General features: G+C 44.8%; 2 protein-coding genes across 2 annotated transcripts in view; one reads left to right on the top strand and one right to left on the bottom strand.

Annotated features, from left to right (window-relative positions):
• Positions 1 to 4,346: 4,346 nt before the first annotated feature.
• Positions 4,347 to 6,019, bottom strand: LOC115391478 (hyaluronidase-5-like). The gene is made up of 3 exons (XM_030095752.1): positions 5,089 to 6,019; positions 4,864 to 4,953; positions 4,347 to 4,766 (listed from the first exon to the last, which is right to left on the bottom strand). The coding sequence occupies exons 1-3, from the start codon at positions 5,977 to 5,979 to the stop codon at positions 4,347 to 4,349; spliced, it is 1,401 nt and encodes a 466-aa protein (XP_029951612.1). The 5' UTR covers positions 5,980 to 6,019.
• A 6,924-nt stretch (positions 6,020 to 12,943) lies between these two features.
• Positions 12,944 to 14,295, top strand: part of LOC115391443 (kinesin-like protein KIF21A) — a 29,197-nt gene continuing 27,845 nt past the window's right edge. The window contains 1 exon segment of the mRNA XM_030095708.1: positions 12,944 to 13,063. Within this exon segment, the coding sequence (XP_029951568.1) occupies positions 13,020 to 13,063 (44 nt within the window). The 5' untranslated portion in view covers positions 12,944 to 13,019.

Raw genomic sequence — 14,295 nt, 5'->3', positions numbered from 1 at the left:
ACATTCGAGACCTTAAACTACAGGATATTTGGAGAGTTAATAACCCGAACAACAGGCAATATTCATGTTTCTCGAGCATTGATAAATCTCATTCTCGTATTGATTATTTTTTAATCTCTACAGAATTAATAGCATATGTAGACACCAGTGGCGGCTGCTGGTCTTCCAAAGAGGGGAAGCTCATTTTCAGCATACATTGTAATATGTGTAATCTGTTTTTTGTATGTAAATTCTATTAGCTTTCATGCCTTTTGTATGCCCTGTCAAAGTTAGACAGATCCTCAAAGCCCACTTGTGACCAGACAACACCTCCCTGAGATAGTTTCATCCAGAGGCATGGCCAGCAGTACATTTTATTGGTGACAGCGCTTCCAGTCAGCAGCTCACCTGGTCAGACCAGGACAGCTGAAAGGACCTGTTACGTTTCCCCACCTTTCGGCACCAGCTCAGTCTTAGGAGTTGATCTGTTATGCAGTTTAACACCAATTTTCTCTTCGTAAGGAAGACTATCAAATGGCTTCACCAAAATCCGGTCCACAACATTCACATTTTCTGCCGTTGTGTGCAGCTAGCGAGCAGCTGGAGCTGCTGGAGGCTGGAGCTGTGTGAGAGAAGGGGAGAAGCTCCACAGCTGCTAGTCGAGGACAGAAACTACAGAGAGACCGAAACGAGTCTCCAAACACAACGCTAGTCGTTTTTCACAAACACAAAGTCTCCAGGGATCAGCAAAGCCTCCGAATCAACTCAGAACAACAGAATGAAAAACTTCAGAAGCACTTTGGTGCATTTTTTTTACTTCAAGATCGCTGATTTGCTCATTTCGCTGTCAATCAAGCTTCACACAGATCATCCAATCACCACACAGAAGCTCAGCGTCCAGGCCAGCCCACTGCCCCATAGACCCCCAGAGACGCTGAGCGTCCGTGGGCGGGACCAGCCCAGCATTTTATCCAATGAGCGTCCAGTTTCACTGCAGCAGAACAACCCACTCTCGCTTCCGCATGGACGCTCAGCGTCCGGCTGTTTAAAGCGCCGTGCCGCTGCGAGGAGGAGTGAGAAAAAAGCCGAGTCAATTACTTGAGATAAGTAGCCGATTCTGAACAAAAGATGAACGTGTTGTAGCGCATATTTAGTCAATGAAATGTTCACACAACAGTAAATATTGGACCACTTATTTTTTTACATTTTAGGGGAAGTTGAGCTTCCCTTGCAGTCTTAGAGCAATCGCCACTGGTAGACACGTGTTGGTATAATGGCATTGTGTTGAGTGATCATGCGCCTATCTCTTTAAAAATACAATTAGGAAAGATGGAAAAATGTCCAAACCGATGGAGATTACCAACTCATTTATTAAAAGACCCGGCTTTTATTGACTTTCTTGAGAAGTGTATAGATGAATATTTTGACTGTAACAAGGATGAAACTTCGGCCAGTATTCGTTGGGAAGCTTTTAAAGCTTATATTAGAGGGGAAATTATCAGCTACACAAGTACTCTAAACAAAAAACAGAATCAAGAAATTATGATGTTAGAAAAACAAATTAAGATACTAGAAAATGAAATTTGTCACAGCAATGATAATTTAGAAAAAATACAGAAATTAACAATTATGAGAACCAAATACGATAAATTGACAACAGATAAGATAGCTAAAAGCTTAATGTGGATGAAGCAAGCATTCTATGACCAAGGAGAAAAACCAGGTAAATTGCTGGCCTGGAGAATTAAAAAACCACAAGCTGAAAGAACAATCTTTAGTATAAAAACACCGGCAGGTAAGTTGACCACTGATCCAGTAGAAATAAATGAAACTTTTAGATCTTTTTATCAAATTTTATACAAATCAGAATGCGATCCAAATGAAGAGGCCCAAAATAGGTTCCTAAACAAGTTAAAATTCCCAAAGCTTTCAGAAGAGGATAGAACAATACTTGACTCTCCACTCACTGCTAAGGATATACAAGAAGCCATTGGTCAATTGAATAGCGGTAAAGCTCCTGGCCCAGATGGGCTACCAGTAGAATTTTATAAAATGTTCAAAGATAAATTAATACAACCACTTCTTAATATGTTTAGAGAATCTTTTAATTTGGGTATTCTCCCCGACTCATTAAGATTGGCTACTATTACATTAATCTTAAAACCAAATAAAACACCCACAGAATGTGCCTCATACAGAGGAATCAGTCTCATGGGATGCGATATGAAAATACTGTGCAAAATATTGTCCACAAGATTAGAGAAACATATGCCGAAATTAGTAAACGAAGATCAACGAGGGTTTATTAAAAACAGACAAGGTTACCATAATATTAGACGAGTATTAAACTTCCTACATGCAAAAGAGGAGACAAAAGACACTGCAATGCTAGCTGTAGATGCCTGTCAGGCTTTTGATAGGATAGAATGGAGCTATCTTATGAGGCTGCTTCCAAGATATGGTTTGGGAGAAACATTCACTCAGTGGATTAATCTGTTATATACAAGTCCTACAGGTCAAATTTTAACCAATAATAATATTTCAAAACCCTTTAACCTACAACGATCAACTAGCACTGGAACCATTGGCTTTGGCTGTGAGAAATCATCAAAACATATCGGGCATCAAGGTTGGAAGTAAAATCCACCTCATTTCATTATTTGCTGATGATATTATATTCTTCCTTACAGATTTAAAGAACACAATTCCCAACTTGATGAATACAATTAAAGACTTTGGTGGATTCTCGGGCTATAAAATTAATAATGAGAAATCAGTGCTCATGTTTCTGAACAAAGAGGAAAGAGAGAGACCCCCTGTACACACAGATTTTACTATTGCCAAGGATAATTTTAAGTACTTAGGTATTAAAATCACAACGGACCTAAATAACCTTGTTACCATTAACTATAACCCCCTGGTAGATGAAGTTACAGACACTCTAAATCGCTGGTCAAACTTACCCATATCAATGATCGGAAGAATACATATTCTAAAAATGTCAATCTTACCTAAATTCCTTTATTGCTTCCAAACAATTCCCCTGCCATTACCACAAACATTTTTCGATAACTTGAATAAATTGTTTAGTCAACTAAATTGTTTACTCCAGGCAAAAATGATGGAGGATTTAAAATATGGAAACTGAAAGGCATTAGTATGATTAAAGATCTGTATGAAGAGGGAGTATTAATTACATTTCAAGATCTGTGTAACAAATATCAACTCTCCTCAAAACATTTCTTTAAATATTTACAACTAAGGAGCTTTATATCATCAAAGACAAGTGATATGATGCATATTCCTAAATTATCAGCAAGTGAAGAGATCATCTTGGACAAAATAGAGAAAGGTATGGTATCCAAATTCTACAATTTAATAATGTGCCATTGAAAAGAATCTGCAATAGACAGACTAAATGCATGGAGGAAAGACATAAATGAAGTTATAGATGAAACCGAATGGAATAAAACATGTTTAAAAGCCCAAAAACAAACAATAAACACACGACTCAAATTGTTACAATATAAATGGATAACAAGGATTTATATGACCCCCGAAAAACTACATCGTATTTCAAACAATATTCCAGATGTTTGCACCAAATGCCAAGTTGATAAAGGAACTCTTACACACTGTTTATGGGAATGCCCGGTTATACAGAAGTTTTGGAATGATATTTTAAATTGTTTGTCTGAAATATTTAAGGTTAAAATACCTTTATGTGCCAAACTCTGTATTCTGGGAATATATCCTGTCGGTTTCCCACAAGACAAGATTCGGACAAAACTAATGGACTTTGGACTGTTCCACGCCAGGAGAGCGATTGCTCTGAACTGGAGGAGTATGGATGCACCTTCTGCAAAGATATGGATAAAAGAACTGGAAAGACTAACATACATTGCCAAAGGTGAAATGAAGGAATTTACACAACTGTGGGAGCCGTATATGAACCTTATAACATCAAGAAAATAGGGTAATATAGTACCTTTTAATCATGCTTTTGCTTTCTTTTAATTGTTCTGATGTGTATCCCTATTTACAATTCACTATTTTTTTTTCTTTTATTATTAATTTGTCTTATCTTTACTATGGTATATGAATGGTGTTGGAGACCCTGTGTGTGTATGTCTGTGTGAAAGTGTGGTATTGTGTTAATTGACTTTGTTCAATAGTCATTTGTTATGTGAAAAATCAATAAAATATATTGGAAAAAAAAATGATGGATGGATGGATGGTTGGATGGATGGAAGGAGTATTCAAATCAGTTTGTGGCGAAGGGACAGAGAGGAATCATCTTTATTAGAAAATCAAATAAAAAATAACTTTCCCAAAATAAAGCAGTAACAGCAGAGGCGTGAACTCTGTTATGTTGACGTCCAGATGTACATCAGACAGATGAGAGTGACCAGCAGCAGCAGACGATTCGTCCTCTCGGCGCTTCCATTCCTCGTGTTCACTACAAACTCCTCGATGATGTTGAAGCTGTAGGGCGATCTGCACGGCTCGCCGCTGTAACACATGCAGTCAAAGTGTTGGTCGAACCAGAAGACGTCGGCCTGCGACAGGCTGCCGCTCACGCTCAGCGGGCCGCCGCGGCGCCGCCTCAGGATCTGGTAGCGGTGAGGGTCCAGGTGAAGGTAGACGTCCTCATCCCACTGCTTCCTCACACAGCGGCCTCGACCCTGGCACAGCGCCCGGCTGCAGAGGCCGGCCGCCGTGGAGACGTTCAGGATGTACGGGTTCATGACGTTCTCCAGGTGGCTTCGAGCATCGAAGCACGAGTCCTGCAGGGGGGAGATCTGTGAGTGAGTCCACGTTGTAATGTGAGTCTGACCGAAGTTCATCTCGATACCGACGCCCCGGGCTGATCTCGTGCCGTACCTCTGTGTCGGTGACGTCCATGTCTCCCCAGGAAACCACGCCGGCCGCCCCGAGAGCAGCAGCTTCTCCAATCGTGTTGACCAGATCAAACTGCTCTCCGCCAGCCAGACACATGACAACCACAAAAACAGACCTGTTACGAACAGACGTGACCAGTAGATGGAGGAAGCGAGCTGCTCAGTCTGACGGAAAAGACCAAAGACAAGACAGATTTCCTGAACTGACCTCTGACATGTAGACGTTCACTCTGTCCTTGTACACCGGTCTGATGTAGGCGTAGAAGGGGATGGAGTAGGAGCTGTTGGGGAGGGTTGACACCCGAACAGCCTCTTGGATGCGATGTCGGACGTACAGTCTGGCCTGCTGGGAGTCTCTGAGAACCAGCTCCAGGTAGATGGATGGATAGAGTGCGGTGGACTCTTTCCAGAGCCACAGCAGTTCCTCGTTCCTGGACTTCTCGATGTCTGGACACTGGCCGGTGAAGCCCTCCATGTCCTGGTTGTAGTCGTAGTTGTAGCAGTCGGGGTATAAGTAGTAACCCCAGAGCCTGTTGGGCCTCAGCCTCTTCCCCACCCGGATGGATCTGACGAAGTACTTCCTGGCTGCACGTTCAAACGAGGCCTTGGCTCGGTCTTCTGCCTCGTCATCTGACAGCGACGCGTTCTTCATCTTGACCGTTTCTATGGAGATCTGTCGGTAGATGTCTTTACTCCCCCAGTTTCGAATCCACTGCGGCCGCCACTCCTCAAAGTCCAGCACTGCCAGGCCCGGACTGTTTTTGTTGGGGATGTAGTACTCGATGTCTTCCTCGGCCTCCTCGTGGTGCTCCTCCATGTCTATGAGCTGAGGCAGACCCTCGTCGTACATTTCCCCGGTCTCCTCATCCACGTACGGGAAGATGCCAAAGCGATCGGTGTAAAATATGGAGATACTCTGGTCTGTGGCGGTTTTCAGGGTGCTGCTCACCAGGTCGAAGTGGGACAGATCAAGAGGCATGCCGAAGCGGATCTCGCAGAGCTCGGTCGGAGCATTCCACATGAACAGGAAGTGACGATCGGGAAGGAGGGGGGGGTCTGTTCTGGGTAAGGCTCGACTCAGGCTCAGCAGGACCAGCATGGTGACCACCGCTGATGTGACGTGATGCTCAGCTCCGATCATGTTGAGATGACAATCTGAAAAACAGAATCAAACAAACCCAATTCATAAGGAGGCTTTTCCAAACCACGAGCAAAATGAGTTGAAAACTGCTGAAAACAAATGTAACTGATCCAATCCTCGTTGATGGATCTGGAGTGACTCTGAGTACCCGGTCTCATCCATGTCTCAGCAGAACCACAACCACAACCGGAACCAGAACCTGCACTGGATTTTAAAAAAAAACTAGAATTTGGCACTCAGACAGCGCAGATCTTGCAAACAAACCAACAAACCAATGTGATTACATAACCTCCTGGCTGAGGTAATTAAAGAGGAAACCCTAAAAGTGAGTTTGAATGCTACAATAGAGCACTAATAATTTTAAACTACTGTTATATTATTCTATAGTTTCAAATTTCTCAAAAACAAAAAAGAATTCCTTCAGTTTATAATTACAATCTGCTAAATTCTGGGTTGGAATAAAAGAGATCAGGCTTAAAACATGGCTGATGAGTCTGTTTGACAGGTGATATTTTGGAGTTTTTATTAGTTTTTCTGAGTTAGGATGAGACGTGTGAGATGAAAGGAGCCTCAGCTGTAAATCTGAAGCAGGAGCCGCAGGTCTGGACTGATTTATGGGTTTTTGATACCCTGAAGACAAATGACTGAGTGAAGAGTGAAAGCTCAGCAGCTTCGCAGGAGATCCCTCTTCCTCAACGTCCGTCTGCGACGCGTCTTAAAATCTCACTCATCGCTGCAGGTTTATGGCTTCAACACTGTTTCAGGCTGTAATTTCTGTCCCAATAAATGCAGAATAAAATCAGGAGTAATGAGTGTTACTGGTGAATGGTGCCACTGATATGAGACTTGGACTCATTAGAAAATCTCCACATTCTCTTCCAAACATCTTTTCTTTGTTCTTCAGTCGTCTCCGTTGTTGTTTTGGGGATCTTTCTTTACCCAGACATTCACAATCTGAACGGATTTGGGAACAAGTCAAGAACAAGAAGAAAAACCTTCCTGAATGGAAATTTACAGCCCAGAGAAGCTCAGTGAAAAACAGAGTGTATGAAGCCAGAATTCTTCCCACTATTAAGATAATGAGGGACTAATTAGGAGGACGTCGGTTTCCAGGGAGGAGTCTGTGCATGTTCTCCAGGTCGGAGGCTCCTCAGATCTGAGTCGGGTCAACTGGACCTGAAGGTATTTTCACCTTTTATCCAAATGTCTACCCAGTCCCTGTGCCGGCGGACCTGACTGGATGGGTTTGATACCCGGAGGGAGGTTCTGAGTGGGAGCAGATGGAGGCCAGCAGCGGTCCTCCTGAAGGTGGATGGAGAAGTGCTTTTGTTTGAGGGAATGATCTGCTTGTAGCTGCTGGGAACAATCAGAGCAAACAAGACTGGAAAGGAAGAGGCCATGAATCCCAGAGGAAGCGAGAGAGTGGAGGTGTGTCGGTTTTCATGCTGCCATCCGTCTTTTTCAGCTTTTCATACTCCCCTCAAAGGAATGCGACATTTTGGCATCTTATGAAATATTCTCACTGGTTTCTGTGCCAGGATGGAAGCAGATGAACCCGTGGAGGAGGAGCCTGGTCCTCCAGAGAGCTTCAGGTCAGGACAGGCTGATGGACCAGGCTGCCTCCACTTTAAATGATCAAGACGTCTTCTTGTTATCTCACATGTTATTTTGATTAAAATAGTAAGAGAAGATCCTCACCTTAACAACACTGTGAAATATTTTAATTAAAAAAACTACTGAATGTCACATTTCACCTACAAGTTGGTGAACCGTTTTATCTCCAGATCATATTCTGAGAGCTTCATGGAGCCGCCTCAGAGGGGCCTGAGGGCCACGGGTTGAACCCCCTGGTCAGGATCCTCTTCAGCCTGATCCTGGATCAGCTGAGAGGCTCCTGAAGAGCAGAATGAGAGGCAGGACTGTAGGAGAAGCAGCTGAAGCAGTGAGCGGTAACGTGAGCAGCCCTGACATTTAAAGCCTCTGCTGTGGACTCCTTCAGCCCGACGCCTCCGTCTCACTGTCTGGACGTCCAGAGGACAAACTCTGCCCTGATCACACACTCTTAATGTGTCAACGGTCAAAACAAAGGCGTTAGTGTCACAATGCGATCTAAACATAATTCCATAAGCAGTAAAAATAGACAAAAGCATTTACAGTGAGAAATGTAAGTCACATGATCGTCTGCAAAAGGACGGATTTATTTTGTTTTCTCTCTTTCACATGTTTTAACGCTTTTGATTTCATAAGACCATTATTTGAAAATCCTCTAAATCTTTCTAAGGTGCCGGTAAACCGTGCACCTGCTGATGGATTCTGCCAACACTAACTAGAGCAACTCAGACCTGCAGCCGCCGTGTCTCCGGCAGCTCTCTGAGACATGACAGCCTCAGGACGGTACAGTCAGACCGGCTGTTCCCTCTGCTCTGCTCTGCTCAGGCCGGAGGTCAGACCTGAACTCAACCTGACGGTAAACCTGGAAACCAGACGCCGTAAAGTCAGCACCGACCTGCAGCGTGGGGGTCCCGCTCCGCCAGGCGTCCACGCTCCCCAGGAGTCGTAAAGCTGCTCTGAGCAGCTCCTCTTTCAATCGGCCGGGGCGGCAGCTTCCCTTACAGGCGTGGCGCTTGTGGCAACTTGTCAGGGCCGATTGAGTTGCAGCTTTTCCATGATTCTTTCAAAACCATCCTTAAGGTTTCCGCAGGTTCCCTCCTCCCCGTCTTGCCCCGGGGGGCCTCGGCTTCGGGGCGAGGACATTGTGAGGACAGCTCCGCCACTCATATCCCAGGCCTCTGTTCGGACACGCGAGGAATGCAGCGAGCGCCGGGAGTTGGTCATTAGTGTGTGGAAATAGAGGAGATAGACAGATTTCATCATCAGGAAGAGAGGAGGACAGGAAGGAAGACAGGATGGAGGACAGGATGGAGGACAGGATGGAGGACAGGAAGGGGAACAGGATGGAGAACTGGATGGAGGACAGGGAGGAGAACAGGAAGGAGAACAGGATGGAGGACAGGATGGAGGACAGGGAGGAAGACAGAATGGAGGAAATGATGGAGGACAGGATGGAGGACAGGAAGGAGAACAGGATGGAGGACAGGAAAGAGGACAGGATGGAGGACAGGAAGGAGAACTGGATGGAGAACAGGATGGAGGACAGGAAGGAGGACAGGATGGAGAACAGGATGGAGGACAGGATGGAGAACAGGATGGAGAACGAGCCAGGCTGCTGCAGCCTCAGAGGATTTCTCTCATATATTCATGAGTAAATGAGTTAAAAAGAGGGCGAAGGTTCAGCAGATTCATGTTCTATCAGGAGTTAATCGTTCCCAGAGGGATTACTTTAATCCTGACGTGACTCATTTGGACTCATCATGAAAAATCAGCTTCACTTTGACTCAGTCCCACTCATTGGAATCAATATCTTTGTAACATGAAGACAGGATTCAGTTTTTTTAATCAGTTTTAAGTTGATGTAAAAGTTCTACTTTTCTTTATTTTACCTAAACGTCTCAGAAGAAGCTTCCCAGGATGGCTCTGTAGCGTTCATACAAACATTTTTATTTGATTTCACAGCAAACATTCTGTTTAGAATAAAATTAACAAAATATAAAGAGCAGTTCAAAATGAGCATCTGCCTCATAAATCGAGTCTTCTGCTTCACAGTCAGGTCTTTCCTGCCTTCCAGGTCTGACTGGAGTCAGAGCAGGGTCGTCCTGTTCTCGTTCCCCCAGAGGATCCTCCTCCAGCCTGGAGACACTCTGCCAGCTCTCCTGTTCAGCATGTAGCTCCAGCAGGCCCGTCTGGACAAATGTCACCACTGCTGAGTCTGCAGGTTCAACCCTGATATCTTTATTTAATCAGAAAATACATCAGACAAACACATCTAAGTGAAAGCAGCCCGTTATTCATTAATAACTGGAGCTGCTCCGATACCAGGCTCCTGAAGGACATGTATGGATTCTAGGGATTCTGACCTTCAGCTACTGATATGAGCACTTATTAAACGTTATGAAGCTGATTCTAAACAAGGCTGAAAAAGCTTAAAGGTGCATTGAGGAGTTTGCACGTTTTATGCGAAACAGCGCCCCCTGCAGGCCTTGGGCTTAATGCAGCTTAGTGAAAAACTCGTGCCTGTGGCTCCCGTGCACGGAAGAGGGGAACTCCGTCTTCGCTCGTTTGGAAGCGCTCAAGTAAGATTTAAGTTTCTTCTACCTGGTGGAGTCTGTGTGGAGCTGTGGCAGTGCTAGAAGCCAGTCTGTTCTGACTTTCTGGAAGATCCTGCTCAGTTGTTGCTCACTAAGCATCTGGCGGAGTAATGGCGGACAAAATGAAACTGAACCAGCCGGAGCGCGCATTACGTCATTCCCTTCAAATTCTCCCCAAAAAAACTCTGGTGCCGGACCGGCACTGTGACTTTCAAGTGACAGTTTAGCGCTGTTAGAGGTTCTTACAATGAATATGTCAGGGCACATTGTACACATCATTAAAAATGTTTAACATATTTATGGTGGAAAATAAGTATTTTTAAGGTTGTAAAACTCCTTAATGCACCTTTAAAAGCTAATGTGGTTGAAATGAGAATAGTGAAAAATGCTTCTAATCAGTTTAAAAAAAAAAAAAAAAAGGAAGAACTGGAAAATTTGACCAACAGCAAGAAAATGGCTAAAATGACTGAAATAGAAACCAGCTGAAAACTAATCTACAAAAATTGCTTAGATTAAAAAAAAAAATGCAAATTTTTCAAAGTATTTTAAATGCACAAAAATTGCCAAAACAAATACAGAGTACATTCTAGGAAAAGGTAAAAAGGAGGAATACAAGGACATGGGGTCAAAACAGTGAGAAATGTGAAAACAGCTAACAGAGCTGGGACTGAAAATGGGTTTCAAAAATAAAACTCCTATAATAATTTAAAAATAAACATAAAATTTAAACAAAACACAAAGAATCTAACAAATTGCACCTCTACAGACTGAACATGCTCAAAGTTAAACTTTTTTAAAATAATTTTCTTGTTTAATTACATGTAATTTTCACCTGATAAGTTCCGAAAATCAACATTTCAAGATCTTTACAATCAAATCCCATAATTACCACAATAAAAACCAAAATGCTGACATAGTATGTGAGAGTGGAAATGACCGACCAGACACCGGACCGTCCGTGGATTCCCTCAATATCACCTGAAATACCACTTCCCACCACGAGGTGGCGCAGAGCCACTGTGACAGCTGTGACCTGAGTCACTCCACAAGTCAGACCGACAGAGTGAAGATGGCAGGATTCAAACAGCGGTGTTTCCTTCTGTGTGTTTTGCTGTAGTTTTCTTTCTGCCCGCTGGATTTTCTTCTATGAGTGTTTTTTAATGTTTTATTCACTGACGTGATCATGTTGCGTGCCTCTCTGGTTTCTCCTGGGTCTTGGATCATCCTCCTCCATCCTGCCTCCTCCGGCGCTGCACTGATCACCTCCGTCAGTCTGCTGAGCCCTTCCTCTGGTCCTAGCAGCTCCATCTCACAACCACTGCAAAAACATTTCATTACTTTTAATTTCAAAGTGTAGTTTATTCAGGGATGTGAAATTTGCGGGCAAAGAGCCCCACAGCCCGTGCCAGTATTTACTGAGACTATTAATCCCCAGATGACCCCATTCACTGTAGGAGACATTTTAATTCATCACACTACATAGAAGCAGTGTTGTCATCTCCACAGTAAGCACAGCAGCTGGTGGATCCTTACAGTCTTTAAATGACATGGATTTTGGAAATTGCATAATTGATCATTTGCATGTAATTGTAATCAACTCTGTAGGAGAGAAGAATGAAGTTGTGGGAGAGACAAAAGCTGTGTCAAAAATGTTAAGAACTAGAAATTAACGTTCTTCTGTTGGTTCGTTTTTTTAATTTTGTCAAAATATCTTCATGACTTCAGTACTTTGTCTAGACCCACATTATATAAGCAGTGTTGTTCTGTGTTGTTAAATGTTACAATATTTACAATATCAAATTTAATAAAAGAGCTTTTTCTGTGGGGTGGAACTGATAAGTCCACCTGCAGCCCTCCTCCTTTAACCAGGTTTGGAACCAGCAACCCAAAACAGACTGGCAGAATTACTGAGGTTTTGTATAATTTCCTAATGTTTGGTTTAGTTTCTAACCTTCTGCTCCAACAAGACCCAGTAAAACATTAACATTGCCAGAAGGATCACATCTTCTAATAATGTTTTCTACAGATGGATTTAACTCAAACCAAATCAAAATACAATAGAAATTAAAAAAAAGTGATAAACTGATGGTAACTAGTCTGGTCGTGAGTCAGTTTTTTTTTTTTTTCATTTTGACAACACCGTTCAAACACCCGTATCATGACGTCATCTCCACGAGGGGGGCGTGGCTTCCAGCCCCGGGCCTCTCTCGATAGATGTATGTAACTAGACCGACATAAATTAAGGAAACAAATCCATGGACGTGTAGATACACAGATATATATTTACTAACTAGACACATAGACCGATGCAGCTGAATGCAGAATGACCGCTTCTACACTCAGATAAATGCAGGGAGACCCAGAGAGGAAACTACCTGGACATGATTTACCTGTGTGACCGCGTGATGTAGTGTCGTTTTGTTCATGACTCTATGTGTAGTAGGTCTAGAGGGAGGGAGGCTGCGCGCTCCCGGCTCCTCCCTGCGCGCGCCCGGCCTCCGGAGCGTCAGTGTGTGACCGTGTGTGAGTGTGTGTGTGTGTGTGCGCGCTGGGTCCGGAGCTCCATCCTCCGGCCGGTGTCGAGGCGTGCAGCGGGCAGAGCGTTCCTCCGGGCCGGGTGTCATGCTCGGCCTCCGCCCGGCGCCGCGCCGCACTGATCGACCGGAGATGTCCGCGCGCAGCTGGAGCTGAGGCGCTCCGGAGCGGCGCAGCGTTTCCCCCGCGGGTCCGCGGCACGAGCGGCGGACACGCCGCCGGTTCGCTTCGGCTCTTTGTCCGCATCGAGGAGGCATCATGACGACGGGGCAGGACGAGAGCTCCGTCCGGGTGGCGCTCAGGTGAGTCTCCATCCCGCAGCGGCCCGCGCGCACCTGCGGGCTGCAGCATCTGCTGATTCACTCACACACGCACGCGCGCGAGGCGCGCACACACACACACTGCAGGTGAGCAGGTGTCTTGGCCTGACTGACAGAGCTGCTTCTGTGAGCAGCGAAACGTGAAAATGCTTCACACACACACACACACACACACACACACACACACACACACACACACACACTCTGATGGCGCATGCAGTGGCCCAGTGGTGGGGTGGTGGTCAGCATCCTGCAGAAGGACAGCTGATCAATGAAAGAGGAGCTGCTCTGACAGCACAGCTCTTCAGTCCTGTCAGTCTGGAACAGTCACTGTGTGTGTGTGTGTGTGTGTGTGTGTGTGTGCGTGTGCGTGTGCGTGTGCGTGTGTGGAGCAGGCCGCTCCCTCCCAGCTGGTGCAGTGAGGGGGACTTGGTGTCTTTGTCCATCACTGATGCCGTCATGTCCTGCTGTCTGGTCCCAGACTGGTCCCTGGTCCTGGTCTCTGTGGTGGTCCTGGACCTGGAGGGCTCAGGCTGAGGCCTGGGCTGTTGAGCTGTACACATACAGGAAAGGAAAACTCACCCTAAAGACGAAGCATCTGTACAAATAGGAAATATGAAAATGAAGAGACAATTAAGTAAAAACCACTATTATTATGTCTCTATTTCAAATCAACATGCAGACATTTCTATGTCGAGTTAAGCTGTGGTCCTGTGGCCTGCTTCAGAAGAAAGACAGTTTTCCCACACAAGTTGTTTTAAACCAGATGGATGGAAGAAGAGCAGCTGTGAATGATTCAGCGATGTCTAATATCGACACTCTGACAGGATTAGTGTGATTTTTCAGCCTTTTTTTGACTCTTCAGGACCTGAAGGAAATCAGTCCGAACCGACCTGTTCCTCTTGTCCTTCTGGATTTCACTTGACGTTCATGTTCAAAACTCAGTACGACCCAGTTCTGCTCACAGTGACCCTTATCCCGTCTGTTTCGGGGCCGTGTGGACTTTGCGATTCAGTTTTTTCACTCCAGGCCTCGATCGTACGTGGTGCCAAATCGGACCGGTGTCTGATATCTGTCAAGATGGCCGCGGTCTGAATGGTCAGGTCAGTGACGAGGGACTGACTTCACGAATCTGCTCCGGAGGAAGCGGCACGTAGGAAGAAATGCTCTTTTTCCCAATCTCCTTCTTTCCTTCATCACTTTCTCTAAATTGC

This window comes from Salarias fasciatus, chromosome 7 (genome assembly GCF_902148845.1).
Source record: "Salarias fasciatus chromosome 7, fSalaFa1.1, whole genome shotgun sequence".
In the NCBI taxonomy this organism is placed as follows: domain Eukaryota; kingdom Metazoa; phylum Chordata; class Actinopteri; order Blenniiformes; family Blenniidae; genus Salarias; species Salarias fasciatus.
This window is presented reverse-complemented; position numbering and strand designations above follow the sequence as displayed.

What these genes read in the sequence shown, in the direction of transcription:
- LOC115391478 (XM_030095752.1), bottom strand. Translation starts at nt 5,979, where the DNA reads ATGCTGGTCCTGCTGAGCCTGAGTCGAGCCTTACCCAGAACAGACCCC. An exon ending in TGAACGTCTACATGTCAGAG is followed by an intron (nt 4,954 to 5,088) that starts GTCAGTTCAGGA and finishes GGCGGAGAGCAG; the next exon opens with TTTGATCTGGTCAACACGAT. An exon ending in TGGACGTCACCGACACAGAG is followed by an intron (nt 4,767 to 4,863) that starts GTACGGCACGAG and finishes TCCCCCCTGCAG; the next exon opens with GACTCGTGCTTCGATGCTCG.